This window comes from Uloborus diversus, chromosome 3 (genome assembly GCF_026930045.1).
Source record: "Uloborus diversus isolate 005 chromosome 3, Udiv.v.3.1, whole genome shotgun sequence".
NCBI lineage: Eukaryota > Metazoa > Arthropoda > Arachnida > Araneae > Uloboridae > Uloborus > Uloborus diversus.
The window spans coordinates 164,774,528-164,792,910 of NC_072733.1; the positions used below are offsets into that span (position 1 = coordinate 164,774,528).

General features: G+C 34.7%; 1 protein-coding gene across 1 annotated transcript in view; it reads right to left on the reverse strand.

The window, feature by feature from the left end:
- Positions 1–687: 687 nt before the first annotated feature.
- LOC129219252 (cyclic nucleotide-gated cation channel subunit A-like) overlaps positions 688–18,383 on the reverse strand; it is a 62,252-nt gene continuing 44,556 nt past the window's right edge. The window contains exons 3-5 of the mRNA XM_054853580.1: positions 16,475–16,602; positions 5,548–5,750; positions 688–2,273 (exon numbers count right to left, since the gene is read on the reverse strand). Of these exons, the coding sequence (XP_054709555.1) occupies positions 820–2,273; positions 5,548–5,750; positions 16,475–16,602 (1,785 nt within the window). The 3' untranslated portion in view covers positions 688–819. The remainder of the gene's footprint in view (positions 2,274–5,547; positions 5,751–16,474; positions 16,603–18,383) is intronic.

Below are 18,383 nucleotides of genomic sequence, written 5' to 3' on the forward strand. Positions count from 1 at the left end.
TATTACAATGAAGTGTACAATCGATGAGCCAAATTTCAAAGAAATACAAAAATATGATGAAAAAACTTAGGATCGCTTGACATGGAATGACCCTATATCATTAAAATGCAGATTTGAGAGACTGCATGGAAAAAAATAGTTAGGTGGTGTTCATGCTTTTCCTTGAATATTGAACTTATTACTTAAGTATCTAGAAACGTATGCAGTCTCACTGCACCATTCACTAACTTTTTGTATGATGCCATAGGCGATTTATTTTTGCATGATGCCATGTGGCGATTACCGAATGGTGCGGGATGAGAGGCCCATTGTATGTACTGGCGCCTGTATATTGGGATGGTTGATAAGCTATTGGTTTTTCCTCAGTGAGACAAGTTTCTTTCATGTAAGTATTTCTATGATTTGCATTTGGCTTAAGCGGGAGGGGAGGGGGATTATACTAACTTCGTCCTTCAATATTTTGTTGAATTAAAAGTGAAGAAAGTGCTACAAAAAGGATGAAACTATCCTTAAAACTCTTCATAGTACTGCATTGGATCAATCAAAGACACACTGTTAAATGTAGTATTTTATTTATAAATATCATTACATATATTTTTAAAATTTATAAATATCTTTTTAGATTGTTTTTTACACAAATAAATACCTTTACGATTTATTTAAAAGCATTCCTAAATAATTATATGAAACTAATTACTTTTCTCTTTTGAACAAATCAAAAGTAAATTGCAACAGTAAAATTCAAGATACATTTATCTTGTATGTTTTCTTTTTCTGAATGTTTTAAAAAATCACCTAAATATATCAGTTTATTTTTTGCTAACTATCGAGGTATTCTGTGGCATTATCAGTAGAAGACACATGTACAGCTGCTGCAGCAAAGCCATGCATTGCATATTTTTCGGGTGGTGATTGTAAAGGTTTAGTTTCTAAGCGACACAATCTTTGTTTAAATTGCTTTTGAGATCTTGTGTATTCATTTAAAAGTCTTGCAAATCTGGTTTGTAAATTATCTAATGCTATTTGAAGTTTATCGCAACGAGCATGAAGGTTTTTCTCATCTATCTCGTGACTCTTGGCATCTTTTTCATCTAAGAGCCCATCTTTGATTAAAATTTGTTTTCCTCTTTCAATCAACATTTTTTGAGCTTCAGGATACTCAGCTAAGACATTCCAAAGGTCTTCTTTTGATAAACAAAACAAATCGGAAAATCCAAAACTACGAACATTTGCTGTTCTTCTATTTCCCGTCCTCACACCTGAAATGTTCAAAATGCTGAGTTCACCAAAAACACATCCTTCACTCAATGTAGCAAGCACTTTTTTCCCATCGTCTCCAACAACATGAAGTTTCCCTCTTTTCACTATGTACATTTCTTTTCCAACATCTCCTTTTCGACATATATAATCACCAGGACTAAAAACTTGCAATTTCAACTTAAGCACCAGTTGTACGAGCAGCCCAGGTTCACAGTCCTGAAACACTTTAACTCGTTTTAGAGTATCCATATGAACATGAATTGCAATTTCTGCTTTTAATTTATCCGGAAGCACTGACGTTACATCATCTTCATCTAAAGATTGCCTATTAATCCATAAATAATCAAACCATTTAATGACTCTATTCTCAAGTTCTTTACTCACTTTCCTAAATTCTAAGTATTGCTTTACGCCATCCATTCTTCTTTGAAACTCTGACCGTGTTACATTCATGTTAGTAATCATACTTCCAACATTACCTACAATAGTTGCAAAGATTAGTACTCCAATTAAGAAATCAACCACAACAAATATGTATTCAACATCTCTTACAGGAGAAGGCATTTCTCCAATCGTTGTGAGAGTTAATGTTGACCAGTAAAAGCAATATATGTACTGATGAGTGAGCGAAGCAAATCGTGGAGTGGACATGTTGTACACCCAAGTGTCTGTTCCGAAACCTATGGCATAACTGACAGCGAAATAGAAACAAGCGTTCCAGTGAATTATGACAAGAATGTAGAAAATCAGCTTAGCGATTCGAAAGGCATATGGGAAGTTAGTTCTAGTTTCTGTCCGATCAAAAAATTCAAGTAATCTATGAAAACGAAGTAATCTATTTAATCTAAAAATGATTACGCAAGGTACATGCAGATTGCATGTAGTGTCTGTGATCAGGTACATCAGATCAGTTGGAACTAAGCTTAAAACATCCATCTTAAACTGATGAGAATGAATGTAGTTTTTCAAGAGTTGAGTGGAGTCCCGAACCAACAAACCTTGCTCCAGGAACCCTGAAAAATTTAAAATTTATCGTGAAAAAGAAAATACATTACGTTGCTCTAAATGATTTAACTTTTTGAACTTCTTTCTGAAATTTATAGCTTATTGCCAGTTATTTACAATGAAAAATGATCAAAACCTTTTTTTTTTTTTTTGTTTCCTCAATTTGTTGCTGGTCCCCCAAATGAATAGTTGGCTTAATTTTTATTGGAAAATGACAGCTGGAGTGCACCTTTTATGTGAAAAATATTACAGAGAAATTAGTCTTTTATTTCTTGAGAAATCCGTAAAAATGTGAATTTTTGAAAGTGTCCTAATACTTTTTGGTCATATAGTGTAGGTAGCCAGCAACAAGGACATTTTTTTTTGTTTGGGATTATCCTAGAATATTATGAAAGTGTTCATTTGTACTTGAAAGCAGGACTATTCATCGAAAGATCAACATTTCGTTAGAAAAATCAGAGTTAGTTATTACAAACTGAATTTCCAGCAAAGACACTATCCTAATGCAATTTATTTTAAATAAATATGAGTATTTCTATTGAACAATTACTAACTACACATGCAGAAGCGTTAACAATATCCTTTTCCTTTAATTTTTTAGTCAAATGCTACTCTTATAAAATGCCTATGCACATATCATGGAAGATATTGATAGAATGACTTCAATTTCTATAGATTATCAGAAAACAAAACGCAAAACTAGGGGCTTTCTCAAAACTATAAACAAAATCATGGCAATATAGGTATGAATTGGTTGTCCGGGTTTTTTTGCCGTACCCGGACAACCAATTTTTTTTATATAGTTCATAAAAAATAACAATAAATTAACAAATAATAACAAGAATACACTGGTACTAATAAATAAATTGAATTTGTTTCAAAGTGACCGCCGTTTGCAGCAATGCAGAGGTGCGAACAACAATGAGCTTCACAAGTCTTTTTTACCTTTAATCTATCTCATTCTCGCAGAAGCGATTGCTTTTGAGAGTCCCAAGTTTTGTGCGGTTAGTGCAGGCCCTGCTGTCCAAAATGGACCAAACACTGTAAATTCGCCTTGCACCACTCTTGTGTCTTTTTTGGCCTTGTGAGCTGGTGCAGAGTCTTGTCGAACCGTGTAATTGGCAATTCCGAAATGCTTTTGGGTTCCACAATAGCTTTAAGAATGTCCATCTGGTACACTTTTTGATTTTTAACTCCCTCTTCCACAAAAACCAAAAGGTGTATTGCTACTTGCGCAAATTCCGCCCCAGACCATGATCGACTCTGGATATTGGCGGTGTTCAACAATTCCCGAGGTGCTTGGAGCGACCAGATTCTATCGTTTTGGGAATTATGAACTTTTTGAACCGTAAAGAGCTTATCGGTAAAAAGGAATATCTTTTCCAGCTCTGATTTGCGGCCCGTTTCAAAAGTTTTTGGCATCTTCGGAGCCGCACGAGTTATTTTTTTCGGTGAGAAGCTGAAATTTTCGCTACTTTGTAAGGCTTCAGTCAAAGCTCCGTTTTTGCTATTTTTGCCTCAGTGATCTGGCTCTTACGCCTATATGTCACAAGCGATTTGTCTCATGGAAACCCTGCGATTTCTCTGGTCTCGTTTTTCTATGGTCTTACTATTCCTTGAAGTGCTAGTGCGTACAGTGCCTTTTCGCCACTTCCTGGACGTCAACCATCATTGCCAAGCTCTTTAAAACGGCAAATTGCATCAGACACTGTGTGCAGAGGTTTATTAAGCAAACGAACGATTTAATTCCGTCGTTTCCCTTACTGAAACAACTCTAAAATTGCAGACCTTTTGCTCGACATTATCAAAAACATAAACCAAAGTACAAGCTTAGAAATATATTACAACATATTTGATTATCTAAGTGTTAAATAAAGAAACATGAAAAAATCAATCAAAAGGAAATTATCCGAGTGAAATGTATGATGAGAGTACAGTAGTTCCTATTGTAAAAGTTTTCATGAAGTACGTTCTTAAATCGATGTGGAGTAAATTTATCATTTATTTTACGATAAATCTATTCTATTTCTTTATGTTAAAGTTATCATTTTAACCAAATATTTATAATTCTACTTAAATGTTTTCTTACTTAATAATGTTGTTTTCAAGAGAAGAATAATTCCTCATAAGTAACGAGTCTACATGATTTCTGACTTCGGATGCGGTTCCCATCGAATTCAGTTCATTAGTTTCTTCTTCTACTAGTATTATAGCTGGACTCTACACTAGTTCATTATTCCTTTCCGTCATTATTTCTATCCGTTCGTTACTCTTTTCCGTCATTATTTTAAGGTGCTAAACAGATTGATGTTATACTTAAAATACACCGCCAGCTCAGTTATTCCATCTGAGGATTGCAGTTTCGTGCTTTTTAGCATTCATCAGCCCGAAATAGGAATCACATGAGCTGGAGGCGAAAAATCTCTTAAGGGAGCCAAGAGAGCCAAACAAACTGGTAGCTAACGCAGAATTAGCAAACCAGATGAGCGACCGCAGCAATGGTGCGGTTTAACTCAAAGATTGATGGCAAAGCTAAGGTATTTTGTAGTAAGATACTACAAGATTGATGTTATGTATAGTTTTAGACAAAGTGTTGCATTGAAAATTTCGGAATTTTCCTATAGTGTTTTTTTTTTATGAAATCAAGAAGTTTATAATAAAATCGACTTTTATGTAAAATACTTTAACAGCTCAATTTTACAACATGAATTCTAAAACAAAGTTAATCGAAAAAATTCTAAAGATTACAACTCCAGCTCATTTTCTGAAGTAAATACATCCGAACAAAACTTAAAAATATTGTATTTGAAAGTGAAAGTTGATTTTATGCAGGCATAAAGTGAATCAGTCATTACGATTGTGTTTTTTAAGAACTTGCAATTATTGCCGTATAAAAAGCTTAAAGCTTTAAAATAAGAGAAAATTGTTATGGGGATTTCAAAAATATTTTCTCTACTACAAAAAATATTTTCCTACTACACTGGTGACGATTTGTCCACTACAATTGAAAAATATCAGTCCACAAGCAGTTTAGCATTAGCTTTACAAACAATTTATTTCTGATTGATTGTAAAAAGAAAGTTGCTACTTATTTTAGTTTTCAGGGATAATTACAGCTAACCTGTTATGAAACAAGTTACCGAACTGCAATAGACAAAATAGGTTACTTAGAACAATCAAACTAAATTTGCTTCAGTTCTCCGTATCTTTTGAGAAGAGTTAATAAGGAACACGTAGTTTCAAAAATCATACATAAACTGAATATTGATGTTAAGTAACTACCTGTTCTTGCATGTATAACCATATCGATGAAGTAGACTGCATCACACACGTAATCCAGGCAGTACCATGTAATTGGCGAGAGTCGCTGCAGCTCCCAAAAGACACTTCGTCCGACTATCATGACAACATTGTAGACCAAGGCAATAGAAATCACAGATAACCATCGGTAGTGGAAGTTTTCTGATGGATCCACCACCAAGGTTCTAAAAAAAAAAAAAGGGTTAAAATAGGTACATGTAAATGTTTGGAATCGGAGCGAAAGCTTATTTTTAAAGGCAGGAAGGCACGTGTAGTTATGTAAATGAAAAATCGCATGATAAATGGGTAATGCATTTTCTTTAGAGTATTGAAAAGAACAAAATAAATTATTACGGAACTGAAAACAAAATTGTTGTGTTTATGATGACCGATTTCTTAAATGTCGAAATTGAGGTTGATGTCCTCCCCCCCCCCCTTTTTTGGAAAAAAAAAGAAGATGTTATGTTTTTAATGCAACAATTGAAATTCCATTTTAAAATGCGCCCAAACCTGTTTTTATGCGGTGGATAGGGACCGCATAAAAAAGTCTCACGTAGAAAATAACCCAAAATGTTATATTTAAACGAAATCAAAATAAACCAAGTGATTATAATTTTGCCGACTTCCGAAAAATTTCCCGAATAGGAAAATTTTTGGGAGGTCACGGTGATTTCCCATCGGGATGCCCCTGACGTCACATGAAGATACTACCTCGCACTCGTTTTGTAAATAATTTTTGCTTGTTTTATAAATAATTTTCATGTATCACAAAAAAAAAAAAAAAAAATGCACAAAAGACCGCACAAAAACAGGTTTTGGGTGTACAATTTACATTTTCTATAAGATATCAATGCGCATGAGGGTTTTTCTTAACCACACACTGAAGTTTAGTATAAACAATACACTATTGCTTAAGCGTTATTTAACTGAACAACGGTTACAGGAAAAGCTATCATACTTCTAAATATGATTCTGAAACAAAAATTTATTTTACCGAATTTCCAAATGTAATATAAAGCCTAGATATCTATGGTATAAAGTCGACATATTTCTTATATCAAAAATACAGCTTCTTATAGAATACAATTTTTTAAACAGTCGATTCATACTACTAATTGAAAAGAAATAATCTAAGTGATATGTTCATTAGAATATTCATAAATTTTTCATTTAATGTATGAGTTAATCAAAAGGAACTAAAGTTCTTGTTACACAAATTTATATAATGCAATATTATACTTTTCGTAATGTCTCAACATTTTTGTCACTTTGTTAAAAATGTTTATTATTTAATGATACGGTCAGGAGCGCCCCGAACTTAAATTTTTGAACGGGCGTTAATTCTCAATTTTCCGAATTTAACTCCGAATTTCGCCGAATGATAACATTCGGGTACGTACACATATGTACATCGAATGAAAAGGGTACAACTATGTCTTCAAATTTGTCGAAACGTCAGACAAAATTTGCCGAATAAAGAAATACGCTGGCCTCAAAAAGTTAAGGTACAACCGTTTTTTTGCGCCTAATTTGTAAATGAATAAATGTTGAAACAAAAAATTTGGCGGGTATGTGCATTAGATAGTTTTATTTTGAATACGTCATAGAAACTTGCATAAGCGTATTGCAGAAACAATTGATAGCAAAAAAAGCAATCTTTGCGGAAAAGTCCGTTCTTGAAGGAAACAGAACATCACAGTGTTGTGTAGTAAAATGTCGTAGAAACAATACAAAAATATTTTCTAATGAGGAATATGTCCCCCTCCTAACGTAAATGCATTGGCGGCATCAATTTTCCATGCTGTTAATTAAGTTTTCGGACAGTGGGAATAGGAAGCGAAGACCAGACACAGAGTAAGCCCTGTTTCAGCTCATATAACGACTTTGGAGGAGGATTTAAAGCAGCAACCTGTCTGCCAAGATAGTCCCAAAGGTGTTCTGTCGGATTCAGATCCTGAGATCGAGCTAGCCAATCCATTCGTTCCAAACAGTGGTCCTCACGATTCTCCTCAATCCGAGCTCGGTGAAGTCGTGCATTACCATCCATCAGAATAAAGTCATTACCAATAGCACAAGCCTATGGGTGGACATATGGTTCAAGGCTCTCATCCCGATATCTCAGACCGCTCAGAGTTCCTCCATGGAACACACACAGGTCAGTGTGACCATCGAACGCGGTCCCTGCCCAAACCGTGTGTGTGTGTGATTCCACCACCTCTATAACTGTGTCTTTTCAACAGTGTTGGAGTGATGGTATCTATTGCGCTATTCCCTCCAGATCAGTAGACGCCTCGTCTGTGAACAGCACAGACGCCCATTGCTGCTAGGTCCAAGAAACATGTTCTCTTGACCAGCAGAAGCCGATCCTTCGCTGTGGTCCCTTGAGGGAAACACGCACACTAGTCGTCTTGCATAGAGACCTGCATTCTGAAGACGATTTCGCACCGTAGTAGCAGAGATTCTACTTCCTGATGCTACAAAGTGGTCTGCAACGAGCTGCGGCACAGTAGTGCTTCTTCTCCTTCGGACCGAAAGAACTAGAAAACGTTCTTCTGCAGGTGTTGTGGCTCGTGGTCGGTCTGGAGCAGGTCTTCTGGACACAGAATCTTCGGATTGGTATCGATCCCAAAGTCGCTGAACAACACTACAAGACACATTGAGACGTCCAGCAACATCAGCCTGCGATAATCCCATTTCAATCCATCCAACTGCCCGCCACCTTAACAAATCGGGTAAACGACGTCTCTGAAACATTTTCTAAACTCTATTGACTATTGTCACCGAAACTGCCAACAACAGTTGAAAATCAACACAACTTACACACAAAAGTACGAAAGCTTGATATTTGCATATTTTTGTCTCACTCATAAAGACATGTTTTTCTACAAAATGAAAGTGTTAGTTATCGTTTTTTCATAAATAGTTTTAAAGTTCGTTTTTATCATTCATGCAAACTATGCTTTTTATTGTTACTGCCATTTTTTTTTAATGGTGAGCTTCGAAAAACATGTTGAACCTTCACTTTTTGAGGCCAGTGTATTTGGGAGGTCAGAGTAACCCGCCACTGGAGTGCTCCCAGATACGGAACTAAAAACGGTTAAGAAAATTTAAAATTCTAGGTTCGACGGAGCTCAGTACAGACTCACACACATATACGAGATAAAAAATCTAGGTATTGAGATACGAATAAACAAAACAAATCGAATGATCAAATTCCGACTCTGTGGAACAAAATATTTCTAGGGACGTTAATAGAAAAATGGAGACTCAACAGAAGTGTTAACCCGATTGTGCTGCAGAGTAAACGAAATGAAATAAATAATTCCATAACACAAATTGGCTTAGGTGTACTTTGATTTGAGGAACTGCAGTTAGTACTTATTATTTTTACATAAATACTTTTACTTTGGCACGCATTAGTTATGAAAATTTTGGCCTACCCACTTTTTCATTGAATAAAAACGTAGTAATGAATATTTATAAGATAATTTTTGTGGATATATTCTCTGCTCTGGTCTTTTTATTCACTGAACAGAATTGCGGAACTTACTTTTCGCGTTTTATTATAAGAAGCTTTTACTAAATTAGCTTTCGTTCATTCGAAATCTTTACAAGTTGTTGAGAACAGAAGCAAATTGAAGTGAGTCCTAAAGGGGGAAATGTAATTCGCACATATAGTAGTACTATACGTGTATATATATATATTTCTATCCATGTGCAATTTAGAAAACAACCATCAAAAAATTTCATTATTACTTTCTTGCTTCTATATTGTACTGTTATTAAAGTCTAACTTTCACAGAGTCTGCAACTCTGTCAATGCTATTAATTCAGAGTCGACTGATTTTGGGGTAAAAAAGTAGGAAATGGAAGGCTGTAAAATTTCAGGAGTCGGAGTCGAAGCCGGAGTCAGTAGGGGAAGGGTTGTTACAGACACGAAAATTCAACTATATTCATTGTTATTATAAAACACAGGAATCAATTTCTTTCAAATGGTGCAATATTTATCACTGTAATAAGTATTATAAACGTAGATGTAGAACAAAAGTACGAATTCACAAAAACGAGATGTAATGTTGTCTAATTGTTTCCCTAGTAAGTGGGAACAGTGAGATACATATTTTTTGAATTAGCGAACTTTGAAAGAATCTAAATTTTCCTGGAAAAATATGAATGATTGTTGTCGTTTGGTTATGAGTTATTGCCTTTTGCAAGGTAAATTTCATGTCATCTTGACACAAAGCAGTGATATCTACCGCATATTTGTTTGGGGCTTAAAGAGACTGATTTAGATGATTCTGGGTTGGTCCATTGGTTTTAAGTGTCAACTTGTGATGAAGCAACTGATACGGACGGAATGCTTTCAGTGTAGCCTTTGTATATAACTAGTACAACAGTTTCTTTCCTGTCTCCGAATAAGTTCATCTGACTTCCTTTGTTCTAAGTAGGTAAACATTTTGAAATGTGGATAAATAGTATTACATTTAGCTTATTGCAATGAAACAATGAAAAATTAATTTAAATAGAATTAGTATGAAGTGGAAATATTTATGGGAGATTATTATGCTATAATAGTTATAATTCCATTCAAATATCCTTATTTTGTTAGTGCAGGACTTTCATACTCATTATGTTATTATTTGCATCAACAGATTAGTTGTAATTAAATTTAGTTCAATAGATAATTGCTATACTTTTAATATAAAAGTATCATAGGAGCAGTGAGACACGAACTAATGGTGTCTCACTGCTCCTGTCGAACTGTTCTCTCATTGAAATATATAAACTGAGTTGGTGCAATTTCCAGAAAAAAAAGACTATCAGCATCATTCTAGTACTAAAATGAGCGTTAAATAATAGGCTAATGTAAGATTGAAAACACTAATATTTAAATCTTTTCTAATAGTTTAGAAACAATACAGCAAACAATGCAGACATTTTATTTGATGGAGTTAAATAATGATGACATAGTTATTTTTTCAAAACATTTTACCAAGCTGGAAATATCCAAACAGAAAAGACATTGCTGTTGTCTCCCTGTTCTCCCCTGTCTCACTGCACCCACTCATCTCCTCTACTTTTCCCTCTATCACCTATGCACTAGTTTTGACAGAATAAGCGATTGTTGCTCAACATTTGGTGATCACGCTAAAATCCCAATGATCGGAATATCCCCTTATCTGTTTCATTTTCATTTGATTCAAACTGCATTGGGAAAGCAATACCTACAAAAAGAAATGAGATCCCATCAAAAACATAAAACGTACAAAAATGCAAGTCTCGCTTCTACCGTGAAAAAATGAGAGATTTCATATTCAACCAAGTCCGTTGTTTTAATTAGTATCTTTGAAAGCACTTATTTAACAATTTTTTCAAATAATTTCTATTAAGTTACTATGCAACATTTATAGTGACAGTATCAATATTACACATCTTTATTTCTAAAATAAATACAGTGACTTGGCAATCGCAATGCAACAAACTAGTGTAGCAATATGGTATTCATCCCGTTTCGCTGGGTTCAAAAGTAATATAACTGACGGCAAACGGAATATTCGCACTGGTAACATTTTAATTATTTTCTGTTAAACATGTATTTTATTTACACGGTATTCTGAGTGCTGTCGCCGACAAAGTCTGCTTAGCGAGATTGTTTGCGCTCTAAATAGATAAATTTAGAATAACTTACTATTTAGATTACTTTCATTACAATATAGTGCTGGCTAAATTTATACAATATGTAAACAAGTACAAATAAACCGCTCAGATCGCTGTTATTAGGTAGATGTTATAATGTTGGCATGAGATTGCCAAGTCACTATATTTATTTTAGAAATAAAGATGTCTAATATTGATACAGTCCTTATAAGTGTTGCAAGGTAACATAATAGAAACTATTTAAGGCAAATTGTTTAATAGGTGCTTCCAAAGATACTGACTTAGTTGATGAGATCTCACCAATTTTTACGGTGTAACCGAGACTTGCATTTTTGTATATTTTATGTTTTTGATGGGATAATATTTTAAGTTTTGAGCCTCAACTTGCTCTAGCTCCTAGTTTCGGCTCACAATGTGTGTCTCACCCGCGGGGGGTGCTCACCAGAAGGGAAGGGAGCATACGGCACAGACTGCATCATTGAAATTTGTAAGAGTTGTTTTTGAAGGTATTTTCCTTTTTCCTGGGGAACTCTCAATCTTTGGGGAGGGGGTCGTCCTAGTATTTGGAAGGGGATACGCCATTGCTCTTTGGGAGGGAGAGAGATACCCCTGTTATCTATATGGTGTTATGAAACATTACACATTGTATATTTTGCGATCTTTGTACTATTATCTATTTCATAAAAAGATTTTTCCTCATTTTTTTAAAACTTAATTAGTATTGGTGGTCTAATTATAGACGAAACGTTACTCGTGCTCTTTAATTTTCTTAAGAAGACAGCCTTCTGAAATAAATTTATTGCAACTAAGTGACCTTACAAGAAATCATACGGGTTACGTAATGAGTTCAAATAAAATAACCAATTAACTTGAAGGCTCATTTCCACGACCAGAGAATAAACTTTACAGAACCATCCTTATCCTACGTATGTGCTGAGTCCTTATCTTACGTATATGCTTTATTTGCTCCCAAAATAAATAATCGAAATATTAACATGACAGCTTCTAATGGCCAACTCTCTATATAGTAGAAGCGAAAGTAATTTTTCCACTCATCGATCGATTTTGTGGTTGAAGCCCACTTAAGAAGATTTGTGGGAGTAGGGTTTAAATTTCATGTCGCTAATAACTATCGATTAACTAAACAAGCAACGTTGATTAGCCATTTGATTTTTGTCTGCTTTTATCGAATCACGAAGCAATTAATTTTTAATTTGTGAGTTCAAATACATTAGATTTTCAACGTGATTCTGAGAAATATTTTAAGGTTTTATACATGTTTCATAAATACATTTCATGGGTATTTTTGTCACTTAATTGCTGTATGCCTAACTCATAGATAAAATTGTAGGCCTTGCCGCCCATGGACTGTTAGGCCACTGAGTTTAGTTTAGTGCAGAGTGAAAAGAAAATTGTCTAAAATAATTTAAGATCGCGTAATACTTCATTTGGCACAATGGCTTCAACAGAGTCCATCTGAACTCAGTATGTCTCAGCTCAATCATTTCATGTTCTGTAGTTCAAAGGGTTAAAACATCATTAAGCTTCAATTAAATAACTGACAAAAAAAATTATATATGCAGGTTTTTTTTTTTTTGGAATAAAGTGGCTTTCTGAACTTAATATCGCGAATAAAGTAACTAACGCTGAATGGAGAAACTAAATCTGTGAACCTAGAATCATTCCGATGTCCATGCGCAACTAATACACTGTTCTTAAATTTTGATGGAAGTAATGGTAGCCTGTAAAACAAATCATAAAAATATCCTTTAATAATTGAAGGGCCATGGGAAGAATGATCATAGTCCCTGACACAATAATTTCCAAAATTGCACTTTTAAACTTTGAAGTCCCTTAGTCTTGCACCATAGCGTCAAATATTTTCCTGTTATAACTCGGTGATTATGATCTTTCTTGCCAGAATGATATTATAGTTGAAAACTGTTTGTAATAATCTAACAGTTCCCGTAGAAATCTGATTTTCTCAAAAAATGGACTATGATCATTCTTCTTCATGGCCTTTCAGTTATAAACAACTTTTTTTGTATAAGTTAATAAATTATTGCTGTATAAATAAAGTAATATTTGCATTCTATGTGCTTGCGTAATATTTAAGTAAGATTCACGTGTTCAGAACGTAAATCGTGTACTCATTTTTAAGTCAAAATTTACTTGGAAAAACTAAGCAGGTAGAGGAAAAGGGGGGGGGGGGATATGAGAACATTTTTCTGTCATTTATCAATTTCTCGAAAAATATTATCATCAAAAGTGTCCCCATGATAGAATAGGCTTTTCTTTGTGCCCTGGATTTTTTTCCCAAAAAAAAAAAAAAAAAAAAATTAATTTGAATTTTGACTCCTTGAATTCAAATTATGTTTTTCGCAATCACGAGCATGTGTGTATATAGGCGTGTGTGTGCTTGTGTCCATGCATGATTGTGTGGGTATGTGTACAGGTATGTGTATGTATGCGTGTGTGTTTGTGTCTGTATGCAGGCGTGTGTAGGTGTGTGTATGTATGTGCAGTGTGTAGGACATAGACGCAACCTGGAGACGGTTTTCGCTAGAGGAGCAGTATCGGGAGGGGCCGGTCGACGGTGGTGCTGGCAGAGGGAGGTGGAGGGGAATAAAATCATAGGAACATAAAAACCGTCAAATGAGAACAATAAGCAATGTGTACATGAAATACACCGCCAGCTCAGTCAATGCCAGCCGAGGACTGCAGTTTCGTGCTTATTAGCACTCATCAGCTCGGCATAGGAGTGACTGAGCTGGAGGTGGAAAACCTCTTAAGAAAGCCTAGAAAGCCAAGCAAACTGGTAACTAATACAGAATTAGCACTGACCAGACGAGTGACCGAAACAATGGTTCGGTTCAACTCGAATATTGAAGGCAAGGCAGGTATATTCAATGCATTGAGCAATGTCATCAGCAATGTGACTTCAGAAAAAAAAAATTCTTTACTTGATGGAATGTTTAAAAAATGTCTTCAATTATTCACATGTTCCCCTAAAGGGCAGCACATGTGAAGAGAATTGGGCACATATGAACGCGATTGAAAAAAGCAGGACAAGTATCATATTTCAACGAAAAACTCTTTAAAATCAAACATATACATGTATACCAATTAAATTGAAGAATTCGAACCTAAACTCTCAGTTCAAGTTGTACAGTAACAGTCAATAAGAAAATATTTTTTCCGAAATGTATAACTCTGCTCACTGTCATATTTTAAAGTTTCGTAGCATGTTCTAATCACTGGATCGACAAGAAAAAAAACTTAAAAGACTAAACTGTACAAAGAAGATTTTAGTATGAAAAGTTTATTCTTGCTATATGGGGCTTTAAGCTTCATACAAAATATGATGTTATATTTTAAAGTTATTTTAAACTTCAGTTTTTAGTTGACGGAAAATATTTTGTCTTTTTTTCCCTTGTAAGTATTATATTTCCCTAAATTGTGGGCCAACTATTTAGTAACAAAAGAATTAAAAAAATAATAATAAAAAAACCTAAAATAAATAATTTAATAATCAATAATAATGTAATAATAATTAAAAATAAATTTACAAACTGGTTATAGCAAATTAATGATTATAAATCATTACACCTTTTTTAACACTTATAATAACCCTACACTAATACGTATTTATATTACGGAGAGGATATGAGGTCTGTTCACATGTGCCCCCACATGCTATGTTCACAAGCGGCCCGACATCTACTTAGAACTAATCCCTAAAAATAAAGAATTCTTAATTTAATTAAAAAGTTTAAACATTAGCATAAATTTACATGAATGTTTATATAGTCGTTTGTAACAATTAAGTTTAGCTTATTAGTTATTGTAAAATACGTTTTCAAGTGAAAAAGACAACGATAGAATTTCATACAACACCTGCTAAAACAAAAAAGTTGTCATCACACAAACATAAACTGGCTCATTGCTCTAAAGGTTTTGCCAAGAAGTAGGATTGGTACTGATATTACTTGAGAAATTTTCAAGATTTTTTGCTTGACGGTACTTCAACGTAGAAAAGTTGACCTTAGCCTTCCAGAACAATGATGTGTGATTTATAAGAAAATTCGACACGTTTGGTTACGTAACAGATGATCTGCAGGGAAAAGCTGGTGCACTGGTGTGGAGGGGCAGGATTGTGACCCTCCACATCGAATAGGAAGTGTTTGACACCATTAGCTGTGTGTTTGGAACCAAGGTCATGGCTCACCAATGCCTGAACAACCATCCTGGTGTTCGGGCATTGGCCACCGTATTCGCCGGATATGAATTCGTGCGACTTCTATCTTTGGGATCACATGAAAGACTTAGTGCACAAAAAGAAGCCGACTGACCTCAATAGTGCCAAGACCATAACTGACTCGTTTGCAAGTGTTAAAAGAGAAACACTTAAACGAGTTACTGAGGACTTCGGGACTAGGTTGCGCCTCTTAATCGCCTCTGAAGGTTCTCATTTTGAAAACATTCTGATTTAATTGCCTTTTGGTGTTCTTTTCAATAAAAACAGTTTCACAGTGCTATCTGCAACGATTCTTGTGTTATTTCAGTTTAAAGTTGTAGGTTAATTAAAAGACACCCTGTAAATCAAAATAATTATTTCCTATGTATTTTCCTCTCTTTAAAAATGTCCCATTCATTACCACCAGTGACCCATTCGCCATCGTGAGCGATATTGGAACTATGCAGATTAGGACGTATAGGAGAAATGGATTTTTCAATCTTTTTTCATTGGGAAGAGATAAAATGGGAGGAGTGAAAACTTTTATTTTTGAAACAAAGACCCCCAAGTCACGTGATATATTTTAAAGCAAAGCATTTTAAGAAATCAGGTTTCTTTCACTGGTTTCACGCAAAACTTGTTAACAATTCGTCGTTGTTAAGTCACGTGACTTGGGGTCTTTTGATCACCTTTTGCTAAGTCAATCATTGGACTTACTCCTTCCATTTACTAATTCCTGCTCTGAGGTTTTTTTAGTATTGGTAATTATACAAATGGTGTTTTTCGATTTTTTGAATTTTCTCTGTGTTGCCCAACATGTAATGAAATTGTTCTGAACATTTGAAAAAATTACAAAAAATAAAGGGACGAAAAACCCATTCATTACCACTTTCTCCTATATGGCGGGTTATCCAAAAGTGATCCTTTATAGCAGCCCTTTAGTTTTTAATTGTTTTTGTGTCATTTCAAATGCTATTTAAAAACACATGAAAGTCTTAGAATCTTGTTGCATACCTTCCCCAGCAATGTGTTGGAATGTCTTCGTCGCTTGGTTGCGTAGGCTTGGGTCCATTAGAAAACTTCTCCAAAAAAGAATCGGTTCTTTCTAAATCCCTCGCACGCCTCCTAGGTAAGCGAATTGCCTGGAAAATATTAAATGATTTGTTAGAAGCCGCAGGGTAACTTTTTATGGCAAAAAAAATTTAACATTCATTTCAGCTATCTGCACTTATGAAAATTTAGTAACGTAAAAAGTATATGAACAATAACAAAAAAGAGATCTGCAATCCTGTAATAGTTAAATTTATTTCAATAAAAAGACATGAATGGAAATTAAACGTTTATATTTACATTGTATATCTTGCTATAGAATTATAGTTTGCGTTTTTACCAAGATTGAGCTTTGTGGAAATAATCAGGGTAGCGATTTCTTGACTTCATCCTGGCAATGATTAACACATGGGCCAACTGGGCTCCGACCCAGAGGCCTGCAAGGTTTTGAGCCCCTATTTATTTTCAAAATTACATTATCTGTTGTAGCTTTAACATTTATACTAAAAAAGTAGTTGTTGCAAAAAGTGTTTTGTTTCTTTTTAATTAAATCCTCTATTAATTGTGGTTTAAGTCAAACACTCAGAGTTTTTGCAAACCAATTATCATTATCTTATAGAGTGACAATAAAATATAGCAGTTTGTACAAATAGAGTAAATATTACATTTAAATGAGAAAAAATGTTTTAGGAACACTTTTGGTTGCATTCATAGAACTAATATTTACAATTTTCAATTTTAGCATTTGAAGAAAATGCTGTCTTTCTGTTTTAAATTAGAGGTAGGAACACAGATAAAGTGCAGAGTGAAGAAACAAAGATGAGTATTAATGTATATGGGTGATTCTCCACAGGGGTGCCCATCCCCCCCAAGCTCAATGGCGCAAATTCCCCCCCAAAAATGTTCTTGCTTTCGAACCGTGTTAAACATAACAGTTTTTAGTGTCCAATTTCCAGTCAAATTTACTGGGGGGGGGTAGCGCTAACAAATACCATTTGAACTGAAATATTGTTGGATTGTTGACCCACCTTGCTTTCCCGAATTTTACAATATGGATCTTGAGTAAACTAGCTTTGGGTACCCCTGTTTTTTGCTACACCTTATTTGCATTTTTTTTTCTTGAAGCGTATGGATACTTACGGATAGATTGAATTCAACTTTCTGGCTTGGGATGGAAGCATCACGAGATGTATACAATATGAACCTTGAGTCAGAAATTTATTGTCACTTAAATAGGGAGTCCGGGGGTTTCTCCCCCGGAAAAATTTTTAAATTGTAGTTTTAAAACCACAGTTTTAGATGATCTCTGGTGATTTTGGGGGTATAAAAGGTTTCGTGGCCCCTTCCCGGTAATTTTTCAATATTGAAACTTTAAAAGCACAATTGTGGTTAGTCTACCGTTGTGTTAAGGAGGGCTCTCCTTTATTTTCAAAATTGTAGTTCTAAAAACGCAGTTTTAGACTATCTGTGGCAATGTTAGAGAAAGAAGAGATCCTAGGGCTCGCCCCAGTAAAATATTTAAAATTAAAGTTTTAAAAACGCTTATCTATGGTTGGGGGACAAGCAATTTTCTGAAATTGAAGTTTCAAAATCGCAATTGTAGCCGACCCTTGTGACGTGAAGAAAAAGAGTTTTCGGAAGCTCATCCAGAATTTTTCTCGACATTGAAACCCTGAAAACCAAATTTAAGACGATTTTTTAATAATGTTGACGAGAGTGGGGGAGGGGGAGGAAGAGGGGTGCTCCACTTAAATTTTCGAACTTGTAGCTTTAAAAATGCAGTTTTGATCGATCTTGATAATGTTAGTGGAAAATGAATTTCGATGCCATTCCCCCGGCAATTTTTTGAAATTGATACTCCAAAAACGCAATT